Source organism: Pygocentrus nattereri, chromosome 13, assembly GCF_015220715.1.
Source record: "Pygocentrus nattereri isolate fPygNat1 chromosome 13, fPygNat1.pri, whole genome shotgun sequence".
In the NCBI taxonomy this organism is placed as follows: domain Eukaryota; kingdom Metazoa; phylum Chordata; class Actinopteri; order Characiformes; family Serrasalmidae; genus Pygocentrus; species Pygocentrus nattereri.
This window is the reverse complement of record NC_051223.1, coordinates 27,779,113-27,804,877: the sequence shown is the minus strand read 5'-3', so window position 1 is coordinate 27,804,877 and position 25,765 is coordinate 27,779,113. Positions and strand designations below refer to the sequence as shown.

Here is a 25,765-nt window from a genome sequence, read left to right as displayed (position 1 = left end):
GGGGTGACACTTCAGCAAGAGTATAAAACATGTGTACAAACCCTGTATATGTGCGAGTGTTGTCCGAAGGCCTTTGGAAGAACATTCTCCATGCTCAACAATGGAATAAAGGACCTGCACTTCTGAATTCTGAAGAATCTTGTTGTATTTCCTAGTTCATTCGATTCTTTTTATTTTCTTTCAACAAACAATTGAATTCGTTTTATTTTACAAACCATAAATAATACTTAGGCTTGGTGGTAAAACAAGTGTCGAGTCACGACAGGACCGAGCCCAACTCCTGAAAAACAACACCACACTATAATGCCCCCTTCACCAAACTTTACACTTGGCACAATGCAGTCAGACAAGTACCGTTCTCCTGGCAACCACCAAACCCAGACTCATCCATTGGATTGCCAGACAGACAAACGTGATACGCCACTCCAGAGAACACATCTCCACCGCTCTAGAGTCCAGTGGCAGCGCTTTACACTACTGCATTCAACACTTTGCATTGCACTTGGTGAGGTGACTGGGATGCAGCTGCTCGGCCATGGAAACCCGTTCCACGAAGCTCATGAAGTTTGGAGGTCTGTAGCAATTGACTCCGCAGAAAGTTGGTGACCTCTGTGCACTATGCGCCTCAGCATCCACTGACTCTGCTCTGTCATTTTAGTGGCCTACCACTTCGTGGCTGAGTTGCTATTGTTCCAAATTGCTTCCACTTTGTTATAATACCACTGACAGTTGACTGGAATATTTAGTAGCGAAGAAATTTCACGACTGGACCAAGTGTCATCCTATCACAGTACCATGCTGGAATTCACTGCGCTCCTGAGAGCGACCCATCCATCCATCCATCTTCTAAGCTACATCTCCCTCAGGGTTGCAGGGGGGTGCTGGAGCTTATCCCAGCGGTCATTGGGCGGAAGGCAGGATACACCCTGGACAGGTCGCCAGTCCATCGCAGGGCGAGAGAGACCCATTCTTTCACAAATGTGTGTAGAAGCAGTCTGCATGCCTAGGTGCTTGGTTTTATCCACCTGATGCCATGGAAGTGATTGGAACACCTGAATATAATGATTTGGATGGCTGAGTGAATACTTTTGGAAATATAGTGTATAAAGCTGGTATTGTTAGACAAACTACTCATATTAACAAAATACGAGCGCGCATTTGAATGTATTCACTGCTGAAAACCTAGAGTGTTGTACACCTCAGTAAAGCAGTTCAGGGTTGATCTGTCCTGTAGGTGGCGCCGTTCAGGGCGCCAAGAAGCTCTGAAAGAAGAACAGAGAAAGCGGGAAGTCCGAGAAGCCCCGCCCCCTCGCTGAGTCGGTGGCGGGAGATTCCAGCATGGCGGTGCAGCCGAAGCAGAACTTGTCTATGGACAGTGCGTCGGAAAGCGGCTTCATTAACTTCTTCTTTTCTATGCCTGAGAAACCAGACACTACAGTCAGAGTGTTTGATCGCAGCGATTACTACACCGTGCACGGAAAAGATGCTCTTTTTGCAGCGAAAGAAGTCTTCAAGACGAATGGAGTCATCAAACACCTCGGCTCAGGTAACGTTGGCGCAGTGTCTCAGCAGCTTCGTCTGGGTACTGGACAGGTGTGCTGTGCAGACTGAACAGGTCAAATAGTATCCCAAACCATTTTACAGCTTTCGCGCAATGTTTGTCTTCACGGCTTTGCAGGATTAGCTAAGACAGCTGGCTAACTAGCATCTGGTGGTTAGCTCTTTAGCTCTTCCATTAGTGGCGTCTCAAAGCGACCACCCGGTCCTGTAAGCAGAACTGGTTAACTGGGTTAACTGGGTAACAACAGTTTCAGCGTAGTTCTGGGTAACGAACGTCAGCGTTATTAAGCGGACTAGATCGTGTTATTGGAACACGCCTGTTCTCTGAAGTAGTAGTGTTGTGTGTTTGAGTTGTAGTGTAGGATCTTGTTTATGACCCCGGAAAATGTCCGGTTTTCTCAATACTTTATTATATACACTAAGAAAAGACGCACTTTTAAGGGTACAGCCGTTGTCGCTGGGGTGGTACCCTCAGGGCTATGTCTTTAGTACTTAGGCAGCGTGATTGTCATATTAGCCAGTTGGGTTGCAGTTGTTTTATAGCTTATAGTTAGAACTGCGCCGAAATGGCAAAAAAAAAGAATATCACAATACTTCAAGACGTTTTCACTATATACCGTTTATAACGTTTTTTATTTATTTCTGATATAATATTCCACACACTAAACAGGGCTAGTTATACTCTCTTTGCAATCAAACATGCAGTTGGGAAGTGGTTTTTAAGTGCTGACAATATCCACAAAAAGCTCTGAAAAGCATATGGTTACGTTGTGATGTAATTTAGCATGATGGCGACATATTGTCGTATTACCCAGTTATATTTTTGTTGTATGTGAGGAGTTGACTTGACTCCATATACCCTGTCTTGACTCCAAGTTATTTTGTCCAGTATTTTGTTTGTAGTGAAAAATGTTGCATGACTTAAAATGTAAACTAGATAACTTTACAAACAGGGATTTGATTCTGTAACAGTTTTTAAGCGTGGAGTTTTCAGTAGCTTAGTCTAATTTCATTGTACTTCAGGTTTTTTTTCTTGTCAATATATGACATTCTTATAGATATATTTTTAATGCTGTACTGTTATCATTTCACTTTGGTTGTCCTGAAATGCAGGCAGCAGGAGGCTGGAGAGCGTGGTCCTCAGTAAAATGAACTTTGAGTCTTTTGTGAGGGACTTGCTGCTGGTCAGGCAGTACCGTGTGGAAGTGTACAAGAATAAGTCAGGCAGCAAGAGCAGCAAGGATCATGACTGGCAAATAGCCTTCAAGGTACTGTAATCTAATACCAGTGGTTGTCCAACTTTTTTGCAAGCCTTTCATTTTGGTTTAGTTGTGCACATCATATGTATGTAGTTTGAATAGTAATTTTACCTGGTTCTGCTTCCTCTTAGGCCTCTCCGGGGAACCTGACCCAGTTTGAGGAGATTCTGTTTGGTGGAGGAGGCCTGGGGGAAGGGGCTGCTGGAGTGGTGGGAATACGTCTGGGCACAGGAGGTGATGGGCAGCGTGTCGTGGGTGTTGGATATGTTGACAGTACACTCAGGAAAATGGGTGTCTGTGAGTTTCCAGATAATGACCAGTTCTCCAACCTGGAAGCTCTCCTGGTGCAGATTGGTCCCAAGGAATGTCTGCTTCCTGGGGGCGATGTGGCTGGAGATGTTGGGAAACTTAGACAGGTAAAAACTAACAGCTGTCGCAGGGAGAATGGGCCACATGGTGCTTCACTGTTTTGCTCTATGATGTGTTCATCACTTATTCCTGTTTTTGCTTGTGCTTTTTTGTTCATTCTTGCTTCAGGTGATACAGCGTGGAGGGATTCTTCTTTCAGACAGGAAGAAGGCAGAATTTACAACCAAAGACATAGTTCAGGATCTGAACCGCTTGCTGAAGGCTTGCAAGGGAGAGACAGTGTCAAGTGCCGCACTTCCAGAGATGGAGAAACAGGTTATTGGACCTAAGATGGTGTTTAAAAGAACAAGCACATCATTCATTTGAATACCTAAATGCACCTTTCCGCTGGGCAGTGTGCTAGGGCCAGGTTGCAAATCTGTAATCATATATTTTGTCCTTATTTCTATTTCCCTGTGAACTGTACCATATGAGTACACATGCTGACTGTGGTTAATTTCTTTCTTGAGGACATAGCTAAAAAATAGTTTAGACCATTTGTTCAGTCAAGCGATATTGTCACAGGGATTTATATACACCAAATGGTCTCTGATTTTTTAATTATTGTTATTACTATTATTATTAATGATAATGATATGTTAGTTGCACCAACAAGACCCAGACCTCCATAATTGCCTGCAGCTTACACCATTTATAGATATGTTGGAGAAATACAGCTGAAAAGAAAAGCTTTTGATTAATGCTTTTTCCCCCAGATTGCTGTGTCCTGTCTGGCAGCTGTCATCAAATACCTGGAGCTGCTTTCTGATGAGGCCAACTTCGGCTCCTTCAGGATGACCACATTTGACCTCAATCAGTACATGCGTTTGGACAATGCTGCTGTGCAGGCTCTTAACCTCTTTCAGGTCAGGGGTCATGAAGCTCTTAATAATGAATAAAAGTATTGTAAATGTTATTTAAGGGTTAATTTGTCTGATCAGTTCCATTGTAGCTCATTTATTGATGCAGCTTAATGTATCTCATAAATATTAATTTTATGTACTATTAAGTCTCTCAGACATGTATTTTTATTGATTTTTGAATAGATCAGTCATTTTCATGGTATTCTTTTAATTTATTATCTTTAGTAGTGCATCTTTCTCACTGATAAAGGATTATCTAATGTGCCCTTTTCCCCTTAGGTTTCCTCTGATGATCCATCAGGTACTCATTCTCTGGCAGGGCTTTTGAACAAATGTCGAACTCCTCAAGGCCAACGACTGGTCAACCAGTGGCTCAAACAGCCTCTGATAGACAAAAACAAGATTGAGGAAAGGTGAAGGCAATAAAAAATACATTGTGTATAGTTTGCAAGTTAACTGTTGTCCACATTTTTACAAATGTGTGCAAACTTCTATTTGTTAGTAATTTATAGAAGCAAAGTAAAGGAATGATTTAGCAAAAAATTGAATTTGCACAATTTGGAGCCATAAAACTGATCAGAACAACCATGTAGCTGTACAGTGGGCACAGCCATTTTAGATAACGGGTGTTGAACCTAATGTTTCTATTTATAAACATAAATCTTTGATTTGAAATTTATAAATACAAACAACCAAAATTCCAAGCTTGATCTGTGGTCTCCATATGCCTGTGTGACGTGTGCATGTGATGGGAGTCAGGATTTGGAACACCACCTGTTCTCTAAATGGCTGTCCCAGCAAGTCTGCTTGACTGTAACGAAAACCTGGAAGTGGTTAGAGTGGGTTAAGAGAAGTTTCAGGGATGTGTTTACAGAAATGATTTGAGTGATTATTGACTTCTGGTGTTTATTAGCAGTGAGCCTCAATCACCAACTGTTCTTAAGATTTTTTTTTTTTCTTAAAACCTACATACACAGCTTTCATGAAGGGTGTGAACAGTTTTGTGGTTGAAAAACATCATGAATCTGTTGTAGACTTCTTGGGACCATTCTCAAGAACATATTTAAGAAAAACTTAGGACTTTATTGGTGAATAAGAGGGAATGTTGGCCTCATAGCACCTATGCCAAACTGAAGTCAGGGCAGTCGTGGGCTGGAGGTTAAGGAACCAGCCCTGTGACCGGAAGGTCACCGGTTAAATCGGCTGACAGTCTATGACTGAGGTGCCTTGCGCAAGGCACCTAACCCCAATTGCTCCCTGGGCGCCATGGATAGGGTTGCCCACTACTAAGGGTGAGTGTGCTCACTGCCCCCTAATGTGTGTGTTCACTAGTGTGCATGCATGTGGGTGTTTCACTGCACGGATGGGTCAAATGCAGAGGTCTAATACCACATTGTGCAAAACACAGTTGGCAAAATGGTTCTAAATCCTAATTAGCAAGAAAGGTTCTGCTCCAGATATGCCTTAGCTAATTGTGTTGTTAGAATTTGGAATTTTAATGTTTTTCATTTTTTAAATGTAGAATAATTTCTTTAATGTTTAATATGATTTATGTTTTTGAGATGTAAAATGCCGTAATAACCCAGAAAAAAAGTTATCCCTATTAAATAGCCTTTTGAAGATATCACCAATTTGTGCTGATGCTCATGTTAAGTCATTTGACGTGTCATGAGTTTCAGTGTGACCACTTTGTGCTGTCCTTTGTGATGAAGGTGAAAAACATTCCTAACCTCATGCTGTCAATTTTGAGCTGTTTGTCAGTGCTCTGTTGGGGTTTAGCTCATTACTTCCACCTTGTGTTCAGAATTAGATTTGCATGCCACAGACATACAGAATTGCTCATAAAATAAGTAAAATGGCTCCTTGTCTCATCTTGAAAACTTCTCTTTACTTAAATCATTATGAATTCTCTGCCTCAGGAAGACCCTTCACCTTGTTACATAAAGTGAGAGCTATGGATGTGTAACAGCTCTGCATGAACAAAGGGAGAGAGTTAAGCCAGTCTTCCCACTTGTTTGCATTCTGTGGCATATCAAAGACTGAACTCGGTTGTTGCATCTCGCACCAATCTAGGTTATTTGTCCTTGTCAATTTGGAATGAGCAGTAACTTAACTGCTAATCCAAATATTAAACATATATTATTTAGTTGAAAAAGTGTAGCATATCATAAAACATATAGTGGATGCACAATCATTACCACTATTATCTGTGTCTTTCAGGCTAGATCTTGTGGAGAGTTTTGTTGAGGATTCAGAGCTGAGACAGAGCTGTCAGGAGGACCTGTTGCGGCGCTTCCCTGACCTGAACCGTCTCGCTAAGAAGCTCCAGAGGCAGAGTGCCAATTTGCAGGACTGTTACCGGGTCTACCAGGCTGTGGGCCAGTTGCCGGGTCTTGTACTGGCCCTAGAGAGGCACACGGGTAAAAGAGCACGTTTGTGAAATCCATCGTCTTATTTTGTGAATCAAAGAGGAAGCTATGTTTGATTTCATCAATAATTTGTCCCCTTTCTTTACATTCAAGGGACTTGTAATCTAGACTTTTCACATGTTGCTTTGGAAAATTGAGACTTCAATGTGCTCATACAAATGTAAGAAAATTGTAAACAGCACAACTAATGTTATTGTCATTGGCTGCAGTAGTTTGTTTAACCACATTATAGGTTTGAATAAGCCCCCATTAAGCTTGCTCATTGTGACAGGACAGTATTTGCCTATTATTAAATTACTACTGCACAGGATGTGCTAGGTAAGTTGGGGAATGCCAGTTTTGAGACACTGCTGCATTTGAGTGCCTTGAGGTTAAGGTCTGGAGGGACTCGGGGCCACTAATTTTCTTTTATCTAATCAATATTAAGGAGAAGGCTAGGGTATTTTTCAGAGTATTTTAGCCAACAATTAGTTGTTAATCACAATAACTTTCATTTTAATAAAATATTTTGAAGTGCATGCACATTTATGCTTAATAATGGTAACCACATAACCATAACCACTTACATTCATGCCTCCTCTTCCACCACTGACAGGGAAACATCAAATCCTATTGAATGCAGCGTTCATTTCACCCTTTAAAGATCTCATCTCGGACTTCTCCAAGTTTCAGGAGATGATTGAAACTACACTGGACATGAACCAGGTGAGCTAGTGGAGGTTTGCATCTTTACTGTCTTGTACATTGTATACGTTTCAAGGTCATTCAATTAATGCTGTGTTGGTCCCTCAAAAGATTGAGCACCATGAATTTCTGGTGAAACCCTCGTTCGACCCCACACTGAGTGAACTGAGGGAAAACATGGACCAGCTGGAGAAAAACATGCAGGCAACTCTGAACAGTGCAGCTCGTGAGCTTGGTAAGAATGACTTATCTTTTAAGCTTACCTGTTTGTTAAGCTTTTTATACGGCTGGATTTGCTTGCCTACATGATGGTCTTTTGCTCCCTCATGTATTTTCTTTGACTGCTGCAGGTCTGGATGCAGGCAAGACAGTGAAGCTGGAATCCAATGCACAGATGGGTTACTACTTCCGCGTCACCTGCAAAGAGGAAAAGAACCTGCGCAACAATAAGAAGTTCACAACTCTGGACGTGCAGAAGAATGGAGTGCGCTTCACCAATAGGTAAGAAGTGTCCAGTTTTGTAATATGTGCAGTAATTCTTTGTACTGTGGCAGGAGAAACTTTTTTTTTTTTTTTTTTTTTTTTTTCCCTTTATGTGACAAGCTGATGATAGACCTTAATGTGTGAAAAATTTGTTATTGATTCTGCCTTACAGTAAGCTGAGCTCTATGAACGAGGAGTACATCAAAAACAGGGAGGAGTATGAAGAGGCTCAGAATGCCATTGTTAAAGAAATCATAAGCATTGCTGCTGGTGAGAAGCATGTCTAACTTTACTACAGACCATGTAGTAATACATTCATTGGCAGAATTAGTTTCTGTATTGTTCGTCATGTGATGTTTTGCTTTTGTTCTATAGGCTATGTGGAGCCCCTGCAGACTTTGAATGAGGTGATAGCCCAGCTGGATGCAGTTGTCAGCTTTGCGGTGGTGTCCCATGCAGCCCCTGTGCCCTATGTGAGACCAAGGATACTGGAGAAAGGAAGTGGAAGATTGATCCTGAAAGGGGCACGACATCCTTGTGTAGAGGCGCAGGATGATGTGGCCTTCATCCCCAATGATGTAACCTTCACTAGAGGAGAACAGATGTTCCACATTATTACAGGTTCACCATAACTGAAATTCAATTTCATGGTTCATTGGAAATGATTAATAGGATAGTGCTGCCACTGATATGGGACATTGTAGGATGTTGCAGGCATGATATACAACAAAGTTATGTAAATCTATCTGTCTGCTTCTGAAAGGCTTTGAGAGACATCTATAAACATATTTACAAATCTAGTCTATTAATTGTTTTTTTTTTTTTTTCTTCTTATATATTGTTTTGCTGTAACTTGCAGGCCCAAATATGGGTGGGAAATCCACATACATCCGTCAGGTGGGTGTGATTGTACTAATGGCACAGATTGGCTGCTTTGTGCCATGTGATGAGGCGGAGCTGAGTGTTGTAGACTGTGTGCTGGCCCGTGTGGGTGCAGGGGACAGCCAGATAAAAGGAGTATCCACCTTTATGGCGGAGATGCTAGAGACGGCAGCTATCTTACGGTCAGTACCAGAGTGCTCAGAGTGCTGGGCCCTTAGACTTAACAATACCTGTAATAAGCCTCAGAAATGTATACAATGGAGTGGTTAAATACCTAAATTGAGCATGTTTTTTTAAATCAGTAAATATATTGTTAGGCATTGTTATGTCTGATCCTGATTTATTTATTTTTTCCCCCACTTTGCTTTTTTTTTATCAGTTCTGCCACTGAGGACTCCCTGATCATTATTGATGAGTTAGGCCGTGGCACCTCCACATATGATGGCTTTGGTTTGGCTTGGGCCATCTCTGAATACATTGCCACACGTCTCAAATCATTCTGCCTTTTTGCCACTCACTTCCATGAGCTGACTGCTCTGGCACAGCAAGTACCTACGGTCTGCAACCTCCATGTCACGGCACTCACTACTGACAGCACTCTTACGATGCTTTACAGGGTGAGAAACGGTGAGTTGAATTTGTTAGTGTGATTCCAGAACAAAATTCATTGAGTGTTTTTATGTGAAATGGTGCATCGTTGAAAAGCTTGCTCGCTCAGATTTTACAGTAGTGGTGACAGGAACCATGAGTTGTAATGAATACAGTGCAGATATTGCCATTTTATTTACTCTCAAAAATGACCATTAAACTTCTGAAGCTGAAAACAGTAAATAGTGGTCAATCTGGAGGGGAAAAAAAAAGTTTCTTTGGGTGCTGTTTGTCTTTACAACACCCTGCATATGAATTATGAGTTTGACATGAATTAATTTTAAAAACTGGTTTAGTCCAAAACTTAATCTGGCAATGAATTTGAAACCATTTTGGCTAATCTCTCTGCAAGGTAACTTCGGATGTCTGGTTCCTATCAACAACACCTGTAAACAATTCTTAGGTTTCTCTAGAACAGAGCATATTATGTAAAACCACTTGGAATGAATTTGTTTACAATTTAATTTTGAAAAAATGTTGAAATATCAGTGGTGATTTCCTTTTTAAGCCAATAGCACTTTATCAAATGTCTCTGTGTATGTGTTGATCCTGAACCTTTACCCTCAATCAGGTGTTTGTGACCAGAGCTTTGGGATTCATGTGGCAGAGTTAGCAAACTTTCCTAAACATGTAATTGCTAATGCACGGGAAAAGGCTCTAGAGCTTGAGGAGTTCCAAGATATCTCCAGAGTAGATAAAGAAGGGGTAGATGCTGGACCTGAAGCCAAGAGACGCTGCATGGAGAAACAGGTGGGCCATTTTGAGGTTTTTATTTGGTATTCTCTGCAATTTGGTGAATGTCTTAACTCTGTAATAACTGAAAGTACGTTTCTCTTACGCCCATTTACTTCAAGGAAGGAGAGAAGATCATTGAGGCTTTCCTGGCTAAGGTGAAGTCGCTGCCAGTTGAGGGCATGACTGATGAAGCTATAAAGGCAGAGTTGTGCAAACTGAAGGCTGAAGTGGTGATCCAGAACAACAGCTTCGTTAATGAGATTGTGTCCCGAGCTGAGAATGTGAAAATGGTTTCAGTGTGAGAGGACTGTGCAGAGGCTTATTATGTGAAATAGATTTCAACCTCTTTGTCAAACAACCTGTGATGAATATATTTTACAACTGTTTTTTTCTGTGTTTTTCCCCTATTATCTAGACACTTGTCTCTCTTGCCTTTTTCATTATTCTGTTTTTCATAGTAAACATGCTTTTCCTATTTGCATTTCGTTGTTATTTTCTTTCAGCTGCCATCCTGTTTACCAGTTCATTTGACATTCATTACAGTAGTGCCATATTGTAGATCACAATTCTTCTAGTGGATGAAAAACCTCACATAGCTGAGAACTGAGTGACCTTTAAAATGCATTTAATATCTTGCCTTTTTCCATCAGAGATGTATGTTTATTACAGTTATGTCCAACTGTTTGGTTCCCAGTTTTCTGCAAATGTGTCCAAATTGGCCCATTGGTATTACAGACTAAAATCCACTTTTAAAAGATTTTAAAATTTGCTACCAAAGAAAAATGATGCTGCAGGATTGGTTTCCTCTAGTAGGTGTCTTGTCTGTGATCATATACATTGTGTTTATTATTATTATTATTATTATTATTTCAGTACATACGTTTTTATCTTGGACAGTTCATACCACATACAAGCAGACCTGTTCTAACCAGGGCTACATTCATGTACCAGAACAGACAAAGTAAATGACCTAAATGTTGTTATAGATTTAGCGATACACACTTGATAAAAGAAACCAGTGCATTTGTGAATACCTTTAACTTCATTGGATCTATTGACTTTGTCTTGAAGTCAAACACTGAAAATGAGTCTTCATGGAAAGTGTAATTTAGGTTTGTTCGAAGCTACGTGTAATTCACATAGTCTGACCTTTAGAATTATATCCAGCCCTTAAAGTGTTAATGACATTTTCACGAACGTAGTCATTTGTAATAAAGTAGATTTTATCAAATGTAACTATAAGTGTGTATTCACTGTGTGCATGTGTGCGTTCATTTAATATATTCACTATATCCAGCCCATTAACGTTTTAAATACGTTTCTTTAACGAAACCCATCAAAGTCTAACTTGATAATTTGATCTTTGTTAAAACAATCTTGGTCAGTAGCGTGTGTTTATTTTATTTATTCTCAGTGTCACAGTACTCAGAGCTAAAACAGTGTTGAGTAAGCCCTTTCTTGTGCAGATCTCAGTAACGAGCAGTAGAAAGGGACCGGCAGGCTGGATTACCGTGTGTAAAGTGAGGGCCCACTGCTTATAGGTTTCCATGCCATTGGTGAACAGGGATCCCTTGTGATTTCCCCCCCTTTCCTTTCGTTCGTGTCCCCGTGTGCGTTAATGGCTCCTCCTGCAAGAGAGAGACGGAGCTTGCACCGAAGAGCACAGGGGGGAGCTGTCCGCGAATACCCCAAAAAAAGCCCAGCTCACACAGAGTTGGCGTTATTTTAAGTGTTTACAGCGGCGAGTAGATTTATTTGAAAACTAGGGACCTTATGTTAACGCACGAAAGACGACGTTGGAGGCAAGCGTTGTAATTTTCTGGAGGAAAAAAATTCTACTCGCCAAATGAACTCCGTCAGAGCGACCAGCAGAAGACCAAGGAGAGTGAGGCCGCGCCCGGTGCAGCCGGAAAGGAACAACGGTGAAAGAGGTGAGCTGGGGCGCGAATAATACGGAACGCGAATCTGGTGGTTTTATGTCTGTTTAATTCGTGTCGTTTGGCGTGCCGTGTGAGGGGCCATCTGTTCCAGAGCCGCAAGGACTGAGCTGCTTCCACAGGAAACGTCGAGGCTCGGAGACGGTGGGCATGCAGGGCCAGGCCGCGCTTTGTTTGGCTTCATTGGCCACAAATATGGAGTAGCCTCTCGGCTAACTCTGTAATCAACGCTAACACTCCGCGCCAGACAAACCGTGCTGTTAATACATACTCGGGTAAATACATCACACATTGAAATACTTCAAGCTCAAGTGTTTCTTGGAGGGCTGTTTCTGTTGGTGAACGAAGATAATTAAAGCGCGTATATGGGCATTAATCGTGCGTTGCGCAGCTGGTTAGCTAGCCAGTGGGCTGCCATTTTGGGGGGTGTAGTTAGTAGAATTGAAATTAGCTTGGCTAACGCTAGCTGCTTTGCTAGCTAGCACCAGGGCAGTTTTGGCAAATAAACAAAACAGTTAACCTAGGTTTGTTATCACGGCGCGTTTTATAGTGTCCCTAGGTGCACTTAGTTGAATTAATGAGTGTCAGTAGTTTTTAGGTTAACTTTTGCTACTGACTGTGTGTTTACTCGGGGGCAGGATTTGCTAACAGTAGCTAGCCGACTTACCAGCTAGCTGGTTGCCAGCTAGTTAAGCTACGCAGTTGAGTTCATGCCGAAACGAGTGTGGAGAAAACCATCATTTTTCGGATTTAACTTGAATTATATTTGGGTTCATTCTCAGGCCCTTCCGTGTTATTTGCTGTTAACGTGTCGATGGTAAGTGTCAACACTACGCGTCGGGTAACGTTAAATTAGCTGGACGTCTCAGTCGACAAGGCCTACCTCGGGCTCCCTGCAGCCACAGATCAACCTTACATTATGTCTGTGATAAGTAAGTAGAAGCCGTTGTCTTTACCTTTTAGCCAACTTGCAGTCTATATTGAACGTATTTTCTTGCTCAGATCGTTAGTTGGTTTTGGAGCGTGTATTTGTACTTTGCTGGTTAGGTCTTTGTGCTCATGGATATCAGACATTTTGACCCTTAATTGTCTGAAAGTGATGTGATTGACTTGGTCGCCCATTTGTCTGACAGTGGTAACAGCAGTAATGCGTAGTCCGTAAGCATTAAATTATGTAGTCCAACTGTTATTTTTTGTTTGTTTTTTCCATGCTATTCCAGAAATCTTCATCACGGGCTGTTTGGCTTAGTAGAAAAAGGGAGGGGAAGAGTTTTAAGTACAGGAAGGCTCATTCAGGAGTTAAGAACATCCGATATGTAATACCCTTTATCTCACCCTGTCAATTAAGTAGACCAGGTGTGATCTAGCTTTGGGCAGTGTTAAATCATGCAGCTGATGTTATTGTACCATGTTTGTAAATGTATATGGGTGTGATGTATGTCAGGGGTGTATCGTAGTATTGGCTGATATGATTGTGACTTTGCTAGTGCACAAGGAGTGTCCTTATCAGTATAACTATTTTTGTCACACTCTTGTAAGAAAGTGCAGAACTGCACACTTGTAGTTTTTGGGGGTAGGGGCAGTCACATCTAATTATATTCAACTGCCTAAGTAAGTAAATATTCCCAATTAGATAAATGATCACATTCCAGTAGCAGGTCTATCCACTCAGACCAGATCGTGTAGCAGAGCAAGACTTGATTTGAGCCCTACAGCCTGACAGTGGTCAGGAGACTGACATTGTGCTGCTGTCTGACAACAGATTGCTCATGAAAGATTACTTTATCATAGAAACTTCAAACTGACCTGCTGGTATTGCAAGACCTATATAAATGTGGCAGCTGCTGGAACATTATATGGATCTTCAACCTACTTGCTGTGCCCTTAGGGCCATTGATATTGTCAGCTGTCGGTGAGACCAGAAAAACTGTAGGTTACACAAGAGAGTAGCTTCAGTTGATGCTGAGCTATAGATAAATGCTATTATCTATTGATTTTATTCATCTTTGACTTTTTGATGTCTCCAGGTACAGGTTGTGTTGTAGAGAAGACAGACTGTAGGCCTCTTAGATAATGACAGGTAGGTAGGGTATGGACAGATGGAGGTGTTGAAACAGGTAGGGCTTCTGCAGTTAGTGCAGAATGCAGCTTTTCCACATACAGCTTTTTTTTCCCAGGATTGACGCATAGAAGATGATGGATAATGCCTTTTCCAGAATATTACATGACCTTCTTTGAAGTGTTATTACCTCAGTATTTTCTGCAGTTTGCAATTCTTTGCTGTTTTTAACAGAATCATCACAGTCTAGTAGGAGAAAATAATAAGTAGATTTGTTGACATTACTTTTAAATTTTAGGTAACAGTTTGCAGAATGTGGCTTCCACTATCACTATTAAAATGACGTTATCGTTTCTTCTTTGCATTAGTACAGTCGTTTAGGCCTAGTTTTCGTTTGCTTTCAGATGGTTTTCCTATGAGCATGTGTCTATTTTCACATCCCTGTCCAGTTATGACTTATGGTATGCTGCATCATTTTTACAGGAGAACAGAATTGTAAAATTAAATAAATAAATAAAATTCTGATTTCGATAAGCCCTCCCTCTCTGTCTGCCAGACTCTCTCTCTCACTTCATCTAGGTACTGTTTTCTGCAATACGCTGGGAAAGGGGAAAATACCAGACGTATACAGCAAAATCAGACTTCATAGCTGCTACTGTATGTTGATAAATGCTGATAGTTTTTGTTCTCTCTCTGTTTCCACTGTGTGCAGATGAGGACATCCCTGCAGATATGGTTGCAGAAGAATCTGGTCCAGGAGCTCAAAACAGTCCATACCAACTTCGTAGAAAGTCCTTGTTGCCTAAGAGAACTGCGTGTCCCACAAAAAGCAGTATGGAGGTAAGATTTTCATTTTTAAAACTCTTTATCCAATCACAGAACCAAAAAAAATGTTTTTGTAAAGGTTCTTTCGGACGTTGTTTACATAATGTCTAACAGTGTTGTTCATGTTTGCAGGGAGCCTCCACATCAGCTACAGAAAATTTTGGCCACAGAGCAAAACGCGCTAGAGTGTCCGGAAAGTCCCAAGACCTTCCAGGTGAGTGAGGAAACTTGTTCAGATGTGCTAGCAGTTATGCTGAACGTATGTGTTCTTTCCTGGGGGGTTGAGAGGACGTGAACACTTACAGCAAAGAAATGCTAAACACGCACTTTAGTTTTCATTAATCTTTGTTGACTATGGGGAGCTAGTAGGATGGATGTTCCTCTACATTCAGAGTTTGAGTTGAATCTATATTTGAAAAAAAAATCCCATATTTGCTGGCTTTAACATCATCTGTTTGTTTGATATGGTTGTAACCAAGTGTAACCAAAACCAAAGTACCAGGAATTAAATACCTATTACCAATAGGTACATAACACTGACCAAAAAGAAAATGCTCTTTCACAGCATGTACACTGTCATTATACATGGTACAGTTTGTGTTTAGTCTTTTTATCTCCCAAGCACTTAAAGCAGAGCTATACACAATTTAAGAAGGGCAGAAAGGCTTCTGTAAATGAGAACCTTCAAGGTAAGGGAAATTTTAAGCAATTAAATTCTAGCCTAGAGAAAGAGAAACAAGTGGTCTTGGTATTGTTACTGCCAAATTATGTAAAAAATTCTTTTGTAAAGGTTATTTCAGTCAGTCACGGTGCTGGGTCATTGGTAGATGTTCAGCAGCACAAAGCAGTAAATTTTTCCCACAGATGCTCAGTTTCAAGATTGTAGCTTATACCACATTGAGATCACTAATGCCAAGAAAGAGTTCAACATGGATAAGTCATAGTCTGCTCTTCTTGCATTCAGATAAATCAATCATAAGTATGTTTCAGTACGTGTTCTATATAGGTACAAGTAAGGCAGGTGCTCACCGGACAGCTTTTGATTTTAGCCCAGCATTTACTGACAGAAGTTACTCTTTTTGTATGGTTTTGGGCTCATGAACACCTCTGCTTTAGTGAGAGAACCATTTCTCATTTTTAAAACATTTGCTTCCCTGTCTTTAAATTGGACTCAGTTTTTGGACTCACCTGTTTGTTTTTATTGGTTTTCATGTGTTTTCTAAGAAATGTGGAGAAAGTAATACATATGCATACACATGTATTTCATGCACTCTTTAAATCCAACTGAAAACTTAAATTCAACCCATCATATTTTTTGGCTTTGCATTGAGTGCATTTTAAGATGAGTATCTCCCTTTAAATTTCTGTCATCTGTTTTCACCCAGCTGCCCCTGCAGAACAGTATCTGCAAGAGAAGCTTCCAGATGAGGTGGTCTTGAAAATTTTCTCATACCTGCTGGAACAGGACCTCTGCCAGGCTGCCTGTGTCTGCAAGCGATTCAGTGAACTAGCTAATGACCCCATTCTCTGGTGAGCAATACGTCTTAAACCCATTTGGGTTTTGTTGGGATGTTTTTGAAGTGCAGTTTTGTTTGTCTAGAATTAGCTCTAATTACTTCTCATTTTGTTTTTTAATTTGACTGATTTGGATGCAGTAGAAGTAGTAGCAAGGTCACTGTGTTTTTCAGCTAATGTTTTGTGAAGTGCCTATTAAGAGCCTTATTGCTGTATGTAAATTGCATTGAGATGATGGTGTACAATATCAATGCTGTATGCTTCAAGTGCTTTTTCCTCATCATTGCTTTTTAATTGATTAAGAGATTTTCCAGTAGAATGGTCTACTTTATTCGAGTAGGCTAAATGTCAAGATGTTACTTTTGTTTGATTGTTGTTTCTTCATGGATACCGTAGGAAGAGATTGTACATGGAGGTGTTTGAATACACACGGCCCATGATGCACCCAGAGCCAGGAAAATTCTACCAAATAAACCCTGAAGAATATGAGCAGCCCAACCCATGGAAGGAAAGCTTTCAGCAACTGGTATGACTGTCTCTGTGAGGGATCAGTAGGGCCTCTTAAATCGTAGTTCCATTCTTTCATGGTGATAGCACTAGTTCATGTGTTTGTAATTTGTTGGAAAGGGGGTAAAAAGCAGTGTTCATAGTATCCGCCCTTCGAAGAGTCATGAATAAACAGTGGACATGTTGGTTTCATTCTTTTGAACACATGTAGTTGGTTCATAACTCAGTCCTTTGTCTTTTTGCAGTATAAAGGAGCACATGTAAAGCCTGGTTTTGCAGAACATTTCTACAGTAATCCAGCCAGATACAAAGGCAGAGAGAATATGCTGGTATGAGCTTTTGTTCCTACATTGCCTTATGTAATTGTCGGACTGTATTCGCTGGTTAAACAAAACCTATACCCATTTTAATAAGTGATGTTATTTCTTATTTGCAGTACTATGACACCATTGAGGATGCTTTGGGAGGAGTTCAGGAGGCCCACTTTGATGGGCTCATATTTGTTCATTCTGGCATTTACACAGATGAGTGGATCTACATTGAATCTCCCATCACAATGATTGGTGCAGGTAAATTGGGTTGACATGTTATTAAAATAACAGAAGTCATTTGACAGATATGTGCCATGTAACAACATTTCTTATTTTTTTGTTTTTTACAGCCCCAGGAAAGGTGGCTGACAAAGTCGTTATTGAGAACACTAGAGATTCAACGTTTGTGTTTATGGAGGGTTCAGAAGATGCATATGTGGGTTATATGACCATTAGGGTAAGTTTTATTAAATCTTTGTAGGCTGTAACCTTCAGCCCCCTACTACAGTTTGATCTGTTTTATCTAGTTGTTAACAGGGTAAACTCTGTTTTCTTTTTACCCACAGTTCAATCCTGATGATAAATCAGCCCAGCATCACAATGCGCACCACTGCTTGGAGATCACAGTGAACTGTAGCCCCAACATTGACCACTGCATTATCCGTAGCACCTGTACAGGTACTGCTACAGCTTTGTGTTTTGTTTGGGTCATATCTGCCCTATATGTCTTTCTACAGTTCTGAGTGGAGGCATCCTAAAGATATTGTGCACTCAAAAATTACTCAAACTTTATTTTCCTGTGCATTGTATTTGATTGAGATTCTCTGTGAATCCCTACAGTGGGCTCAGCAGTGTGTGTAAGTGGCCAGGGTGCATGTCCTACCATCAAGCACTGTAACATCAGTGACTGTGAAAACGTGGGGCTCTACATCACTGATCATGCACAGGTAGGAACCAGAAAATCATGTGTAGTGACGCACAGAGCTATTTGTTGTTTTGTCCTCTGTGGGGCTATTAATAATGTAATGTACATCCTGTTACCAGGGACATATTTTACAAAGCATTATTTCTGGGTTAGCTGGATAATTTAAGCCCAAAACATGAATTTTCTGGTGTGAATGTCCCTTAGAAATGTTTTTCAAACATAAGACAGACTGGGAAAGACTTGTGCTTATATATATATATATATATATATATATATATATATATATATATATATATATATATATATATATATATATATATATATATATATATATATATATATATAGAATCAGTAATTTGTTTTGTAAGTGGTACAGCACCAGAGGATGAAAATATTGGCTTAGCAAAAAAATATTGCTGCTTCATATCCAGCTGTTTTGGCATTTGTGAAATTAGAAATTACAGATTTAGGCCTATAGCAAAACAGCCATTAGGGGTTATAAGATAATAGTCTGTGGGAGCAGTTTGTTTTAAAGCAAAAATCTTTTTCTTGCCGGCAGCTCTTTATCATCATTGAGTATGTAAACAGTGTTTTGGTAAGAAAGGAGTGAAAATGCTGTCTTGTCATGTATGAAAGGATCTTTGGAGCCCTCTTGTGGTCTTGGAAGCCTAAGTATATGTTTATACCTCATGTAGGTTATTTGTCAAAAGGTTTATAGACACTTCCTCATCCAGTGTTTCGTCTGAAATCAAGGGTCAATACAAAGTGTTTGTCCCCACATTGCTGCTGTAACAGCCTCTGCTGTTCTTGGAAGGCTTTGCACTAGATCAGTGGTTCGCTGTCAGGTCCACAGGGCCCCACAGACAGTCCACGTTTTTGCCTCAACTCTGCTTTCACCATAGAGGGACAAAGGGTAAAGAAAAATATGGAGACTCTGGGGACCCTGAGGACCTGGTTGGGATCTGCTGCAACAGGTGTTGAAGCATTACTACAAGGGTTTTGGATGATTAATTCTGGATCACACACCACTCCAGCTCATCTCAATGGATGGTGCTCCATCACTTCATGAAATGCAGTCCCACTTCTTTACAACCAAATGCTCTGGGATTTGCATTCATCTAGCCATGTACATCTGTGTAACTACAGTTTAGTTACACAGTAATAAACTAATGTCTAGGATCAATCTGTATTGTTGTTCATAGTGCAGTGCTAAAATCAACGAAAACTGCACATTTATCAATTCATACATTAGGTAAATTATACAGGTGCGCTAAATGTAAAATATTTGCAAATAGAACTTGTACAATAAGGAGGATTCATTTACAAGACTATAGGATGTGGTCTCAACAGTGGGCCAATGTTTTGTGTACTTTCAGATTGCTGTACAACCAAACAAATTTGTGTATTTTAGGGCATTTATGAAGATAATGAAATCTCAAACAATGCGCTAGCGGGGATCTGGGTGAAAAACCATGGCAACCCAATCATCAGGAGGAACCATATCCATCATGGCAGAGATGTAGGAGTGTTTACATTTGACCATGGCATGGTAAGTTTTCTGCTTCATTTAGACTTGTCTAATGAATAAATCTAAAGCCTGTAGGTTTGTTCCTGATTGTTTGTCTCCCCCTTCAGGGCTACTTTGAGAGCTGCAACATCCACAGGAACAGAATTGCAGGTTTTGAAGTGAAGGCATATGCTAACCCCACAGTGGTACGCTGTGAAATTCACCACGGCCAAACAGGAGGCATTTACGTCCATGAGAAAGGCAGAGGCCAGTTCATAGAAAATAAGATCTTTGCCAATAACTTTGCTGGTGTGTGGATCACCTCCAACAGTGACCCCACGATTAGGTCAGTGATCCTTTCCAATGGTTACCTTTTCAATGATTAGTGGACATGTGAAACTTGACCATGAATATTCTGGAAATGTTTACAAATTGACATGACCATTTAGTTATTTGTTTTATAAAATAGACACACAGACTATATTTTTGCTGCTTACAGGTTTTTCCAGGTTGTCGGTTTATTTATTTTGTTTGCTTTACTGTAGGGGTAATGCCATCTTCAATGGAAACCAAGGAGGAGTTTACATATTTGGTGATGGCAGGGGTCTCATAGAGGGAAATGATATTTATGGAAATGCCCTGGCTGGCATTCAGATCAGAACTAACAGCTGCCCTATAGTCAGACACAACAAGATCCATGATGGACAGCATGGAGGCATCTATGTGGTGAGTATACACAAGTGTTGTTAATATTTGTAGAAGTATTATTAGGGGTTGAAGCACTACGTGCCTGGTGCCCTATTGCTGGGATTCTTCTTCCTCGTCTTCTTCACTAATTGTTGGAAGATACTGTAAGTCATGAAAACCCCAAACGTGCAGGGTAGGTGTATTAACATATTACTTGGGCAAGTGAAATGACCCCAGTCTACCAGATGGTGGTGCTCTAGAGCAAAATGTTTTGCCCTGTATTTCCTGAAAAGTCAAAATTCTCTTATTACCTTGTTGCCTCACTTATCTCTTTAGCTCTGCCCCCATATTTTCTGTCATACAAGCAAAATACAGCATCTATGTTTTTGTACTAGTTTGTACTAGGTTTTTTTTTTTTTTTTTTTTTTTAAGATATCAAAGGTGTTTCAGGATAGTCTCAATCTTCAGGGTAGCTTGACATCCCAGTCACTGTAGAATACAGAATGTTTAACTTGTAAAATGAGTAATTGCTTTTTTTTTTTTTTTTTTTTAATCTAAATATTTACACATCAGTAAAACATGCGATTCAACATTGTTGTGTGTATGTTATGAAGTGAACCATAAAAAGCAAATAAAATAAACCACTAATGGAAACCAAAAAAATGGAAGAAGAAAAAAATAGAATAGAAATGTAAAAATCCATACTTATTCAGTAACGTCATACTTAAAATTATATGCTCATTTCCTTACATTGCTCTTACAGACACAGTGAGCTTGAAATATTAAAACAGCTAGTTTATATCGAGTCAATATTATTGTTTAAGTGGAGCAGATTTGCCTTTTTAGTTTTTACAGAGCTTTTCAGGCTCTCTCTCGCTCGAGCATGTGCTCACTGTATTTCCTCTCACGCATGCTCCCTGACAGGTCGATATGACTTAAAGCTTACAATATTATTAATCAAGGTTGATTTTATCGAAGTGTCATGACAAGAAAAAACAGCCATTCTGATCACCTTACACTAAATGTTTGAGATGATGTGAACATGTGAGCATTTCTGAATGTTTTGCACTGAGCCAGACAATTTTGCAAATACAAATAGGCTGCTAGTGGCTTACCATGAAAGCATGTGCTTTTGCAACACTAATGGGGTTCAATTCCCCATTAGAGATAATCAACAGGTATAATTTTAGTGGACATATCAGTTAGGGATTTTAATCTTATGGAATGGGCTTTTGTAAGAATACAGGGGCTTACACATAAGGCCTCATTGACATTATGATGCTTGGACTATGCAAATTCCTACTTCTTGTTGTTGTCGTTGTCGTCGTCGTCGTCGTCAGTTCCTTGTAAATTCATTTTGTTTGAGTTGTGTGAAACAAGTTCAGTGTCTTGCTTAATGATGCCTGCCTGTTTTACAGCATGAGAAGGGCCAAGGTGTCATTGAGGAGAATGAAGTATACAGCAACACTCTGGCAGGAGTGTGGGTGACCACAGGGAGCACACCTGTGCTCAGAAGGAACAGAATACATAGTGGCAAACAGGTACACATCCTTAGCTTGATTTCTGGGTCGTATCATACAGTGATTGAGGCTCTTGCAATCAAAGTCTGAATAACAAAATCAAAATAACAATGTTTGTGATTTCTCTTAATAGGTTGGCGTGTACTTCTATGATAATGGCCACGGAGTGCTGGAAGATAATGACATCTACAACCACATGTACTCTGGGGTCCAGATCAGGTAGTGTGCATATCAGTATGATAAACATATGCTTCTAGTTTTTTTTTTTTGTGTGTGGTGGATTGTGTAGACTTATTTTAGTCATCTTGACACAGAACTGGGAGCAACCCTAAAATTAGACGAAACAAAATCTGGGGAGGGCAAAATGGAGGCATTCTTGTTTACAACTCTGGTAAGTTTATGCCATTTTGATAATGCTCATCACTCTTCTGACTCACGACTGTGCCTGTGTTTCAATAATTTTTGCTGTATTAGGCCAATAGCACTGCATCTATAGCAGCTGTATTTATATTTGCTGTTAAGAGGGTAAGAGCCTGTGTACATCAAACAAATACAATGCCTGTTTTTAACATTGTGGTGATCTGTCCACAGGGCTGGGCTTCATAGAGGACAATGAGATATTTGACAATGCAATGGCAGGGGTGTGGATTAAGACAGACAGCAACCCCACACTGCGCAGGAATAAAATCCACGATGGTCGGGATGGGGGTATCTGCATATTCAATGGTGGGAGAGGTAAGGAGGAATTGATCATTTAAATCATGAACACAGCCATGTATTAGATCAAAATAACTGTGGATAGATATGTATATGAATTTGTTTGGTTATAGTCAGTTGCAGAGTGCATTGCATTGCCTTAGAAAGGAGAGTTAATTGTTTTATTATATAGGTCTTTTGGAGGAGAATGACATCTTCAGGAATGCCCAGGCGGGCGTTCTCATAAGTACAAACAGTCACCCAGTGTTGCGGAAGAACCGGATATTTGACGGCTTTGCTGCAGGTCAGTTGGGGTGCTGATGCTTTTCAAAATGTATTGCTTTGTAGTAGGAGTGCAAAGATAAATCAATAAATGCATGTTTCTCCTTTCTTTTAATACTTTTTTTTTTTTTTTTTTTTTTTTAAGCTGGTGATCTTGTGTGGGTTTTTTTTTTTTTTTTTTTTTAAGTTGTTTTGTACTACACTGTAATTCATTTACGATAACTAAACAATGTTTCACGTTTCATCCTAGGCATTGAGATCACAAATCATGCTACAGCAACCTTAGAAGGCAATCAGATATTCAACAACAGATTTGGGGGGTTGTTTCTAGCTTCTGGTGTCAATGTCACAATGAAAGGTGAGTTCTTAATCTTCAGTACCGCTGTGTACCTTCTGATCATGGGTGTAATCTAAATGTTGGTTTTCATTCCTTCAGATAACAAAATCTTGAACAATCAGGATGCCATAGAGAAGGCTGTGAGCAGAGGTCAGTGCCTGTACAAGATTTCCAGTTACACCAGCTATCCCATGCACGATTTTTACAGGTACAGTAACTGATCCGTAGCTAATGGAAGCTGAAGAAGTCTGGAATTTCATTTATCATATATTAACATGGTTGCCCTTCTTGCTCTTTCCTTTGCTTTAGGTGCCACACCTGTAATACAACAGACAGAAATGCAATCTGTGTGAACTGTATCAAGAAGTGCCACCAAGGGCACGATGTCGAGTTTATACGGCATGATAGGTTAGTGATGATTTACAAGCCAGTGTTATTCAGTTTTATTGTTGTAAATGAAGGCAACCATTAGGGCTTCTCATTTTAAAATATTTCTTAGGCCACATTTTCAGTTAAATTACAGAATTAAATGTATTGCTAGATTTAATCCAGGACAAGTTGATTAATCCATGCACAGCTGGTCTAATCTCATCTATAATCTTCTCCATCTAGGTTTTTCTGTGACTGTGGTGCAGGTACATTATCAAACCCTTGCACGTTAGCTGGAGAGCCAACACACGACACGGACACTCTGTATGACTCTGCACCTCCTATAGAGTCTAACACGTTACAACACAACTGAGGCCGAATCTGCCCTCCATCTCAGCACCCTGGTCTTTAATTTAACCTGCCTACAAAACAAGAGCTTCTGACACTTTGAGCTTGGAAAGACTCTGTGTAAAGAGACAGGACAACAAAATCTTACACTTAAGTTGTTATATGGGAAAGAAAACCATTTGAGGACATATGTGGAACTCCTATGAAAAGCTGCCTCTTTGCTGGATAGAGATGTCTGTGTGTTGCTAAACGAGAAGTGTTCTGATGCAAATGGAAGCAAGAGATTCCCTGTTCTTTTTCAGTTGTGCAAAATGGCTCTTGACCTGCAAAGAGTTAATGGTTGTGTAGAACTTTGGAAGAGTTAAGAGTTGCACAGAGAAGCAATATGTTGACTCAGGATTCTGGAGATTAAAAGACGAGACTACAGCAGCGTCATGTTTTGGAAGAAGAGCGATGGAAACTTCCTTGGTCTTTCCAAACCTATAACCCTGTGCAGTCTCTGTGATGCGTGCAGGTTGAAATAGAGAAGATCTACTGCAGTTTTGTACAGACCTAAAAGTGGCCAGAAACACTTGGAGCCATTGCCCCTCCCACAGAGAGGCATCTTGGATAGAGGGAGAGCCATGATGACATGGCTTCCTTGGCAACTGTTTCTAGGTAACAGATGTGCTGATTATATGTATGGTATAAAAAAAGAAAAAAGAAAACTAAAAAAATGTGGTTAGCACTTGCTTTTTTTAATATGTTAATGTTATTCTGATCAACAAATATGATTTTAATGCTTTCTCATGTAGTTTTGTATTTTCAAGCAAAAAAATCTTACTGTATTTGAATGTCTTTTATTTTATTATATATTATAATTATTATTGTTATTAATATTTTCGTTAGCACACGATAGGCTTGTAATCATACAGTGTCTCAGCATATAAATTCTTTCTGTGAAAGAGGTTTAACGAAGAAAAAGATTTGGAAAACTTAACACTAAAATGTCCTCCAGCTATGGTTTTTGATATGCATAGTGTGAATCAGTTGGTAATGTGTGTGGGGTTTTTCGTTTTTGCTGGAGAGGGTGTCTCCCTCCGATTGTGATTAGTCCCACAACTCTGCTTCACTGCTGAATTTAAGGTGTTTTTTTTTTACTACACTTTTTTGTTTGTTTCAAAAAAAATGTAATTTTTGGAAAACTGAATTTCTAAACAGAATTAAATGTCCCAAGGGCAAAGGAAGTGTTTGTGAACTGTAGAATATTATCTTTGTGAAGTGCTTCACTCTTCACTTGAGTTTCGTAGAACTGTTTCATCAACATGACGTTGATGTCCCCCTCTTTTAATTAAGACATGTTTTCTTTTGGGTCTGTGGCCCATCATGTGCCTGTTTTGAGTGTTATGTAGAATTGAAAAGCATTGCTGGAGTTTGCTATGTTAAAGGCCCTGGCCTCTTAGCTGAGACACATATCTCTACAGCCTCGTTGTCTTTTGCCCCTCAACTTCATCCCCATCTATGTGTAATGTGGTGACTGTGGCCTCTCATGCCGCCTGAATTGTATGCATGTACCATAACATCTAGACTTAATATATTGTGAAGTATTCAATAACCATTATGTAGATGCTAGTATGAATTTAAAAAGGGTTTAATTTCCTAGAAAAAAAAGAAAAAAGGAAACTGGTCATTTTTAAGAAAATAAACTTTATTAGATCAAGGTTGACTGTGCTTTATTTTTGTGGGATATTTCATTGCGGTTAATTTACTTGGTTTGTGTCAGTTGATGTGCCAAGTTTATCTTATCTAAAATAGTTGCTCAAAAAAATTGTCCCCACTTATTTTGACACTAGTTTTCATTATTTGGGCCAATTTTAACAGCAGTAAACTTTCAATTCACAAATTAGTGTAAAATTGTTGATTTCTGACTGTTGGGAATGCAACACCAGGGTCTGTTGCTTGTTATGAAGTTTTAGTTTCATAAACTTTTGGTGTGACTTCAAAACTGCC

At 39.9% G+C, this 25,765-nt stretch overlaps 2 protein-coding genes across 2 annotated transcripts; both read left to right on the top strand.

The window, feature by feature from the left end:
* The first annotated feature begins 1,295 nt into the window (after positions 1 to 1,295).
* On the top strand, positions 1,296 to 10,432 carry msh2 (mutS homolog 2 (E. coli)). The gene is made up of 16 exons (XM_017703221.2): positions 1,296 to 1,546; positions 2,674 to 2,828; positions 2,951 to 3,235; positions 3,357 to 3,503; positions 3,944 to 4,093; positions 4,370 to 4,503; positions 6,311 to 6,510; positions 7,115 to 7,224; positions 7,315 to 7,438; positions 7,554 to 7,704; positions 7,859 to 7,956; positions 8,062 to 8,307; positions 8,546 to 8,750; positions 8,948 to 9,195; positions 9,788 to 9,966; positions 10,071 to 10,432. The coding sequence occupies exons 1-16, from the start codon at positions 1,339 to 1,341 to the stop codon at positions 10,251 to 10,253; spliced, it is 2,823 nt and encodes a 940-aa protein (XP_017558710.1). The 5' UTR covers positions 1,296 to 1,338; the 3' UTR covers positions 10,254 to 10,432.
* Positions 10,433 to 11,531: 1,099 nt separating this feature from the next.
* Positions 11,532 to 25,476, top strand: fbxo11b (F-box protein 11b). The gene is made up of 22 exons (XM_017703233.2): positions 11,532 to 11,882; positions 14,660 to 14,787; positions 14,905 to 14,986; positions 16,158 to 16,302; positions 16,684 to 16,813; positions 17,040 to 17,123; positions 17,231 to 17,363; positions 17,456 to 17,562; positions 17,672 to 17,783; positions 17,946 to 18,052; positions 19,442 to 19,579; positions 19,666 to 19,883; positions 20,083 to 20,263; positions 21,643 to 21,765; positions 21,878 to 21,963; positions 22,059 to 22,135; positions 22,336 to 22,479; positions 22,634 to 22,744; positions 22,973 to 23,080; positions 23,159 to 23,267; positions 23,369 to 23,467; positions 23,672 to 25,476. Exons 1-22 carry the CDS (start codon positions 11,798 to 11,800, stop codon positions 23,799 to 23,801), a joined length of 2,637 nt encoding a protein of 878 aa, XP_017558722.1. The 5' UTR covers positions 11,532 to 11,797; the 3' UTR covers positions 23,802 to 25,476.
* The last annotated feature ends 289 nt before the right edge of the window (positions 25,477 to 25,765 follow it).

What these genes read in the sequence shown, in the direction of transcription:
- msh2 (XM_017703221.2), top strand. Translation starts at nt 1,339, where the DNA reads ATGGCGGTGCAGCCGAAGCAGAACTTGTCTATGGACAGTGCGTCGGAA. An exon ending in ACTGGCAAATAGCCTTCAAG is followed by an intron (nt 2,829 to 2,950) that starts GTACTGTAATCT and finishes GCTTCCTCTTAG; the next exon opens with GCCTCTCCGGGGAACCTGAC. An exon ending in CAGTGCAGCTCGTGAGCTTG is followed by an intron (nt 7,439 to 7,553) that starts GTAAGAATGACT and finishes TGACTGCTGCAG; the next exon opens with GTCTGGATGCAGGCAAGACA.
- fbxo11b (XM_017703233.2), top strand. Translation starts at nt 11,798, where the DNA reads ATGAACTCCGTCAGAGCGACCAGCAGAAGACCAAGGAGAGTGAGGCCG. An exon ending in AAGGCAGAGAGAATATGCTG is followed by an intron (nt 17,124 to 17,230) that starts GTATGAGCTTTT and finishes TCTTATTTGCAG; the next exon opens with TACTATGACACCATTGAGGA. An exon ending in GAGTTTATACGGCATGATAG is followed by an intron (nt 23,468 to 23,671) that starts GTTAGTGATGAT and finishes TTCTCCATCTAG; the next exon opens with GTTTTTCTGTGACTGTGGTG.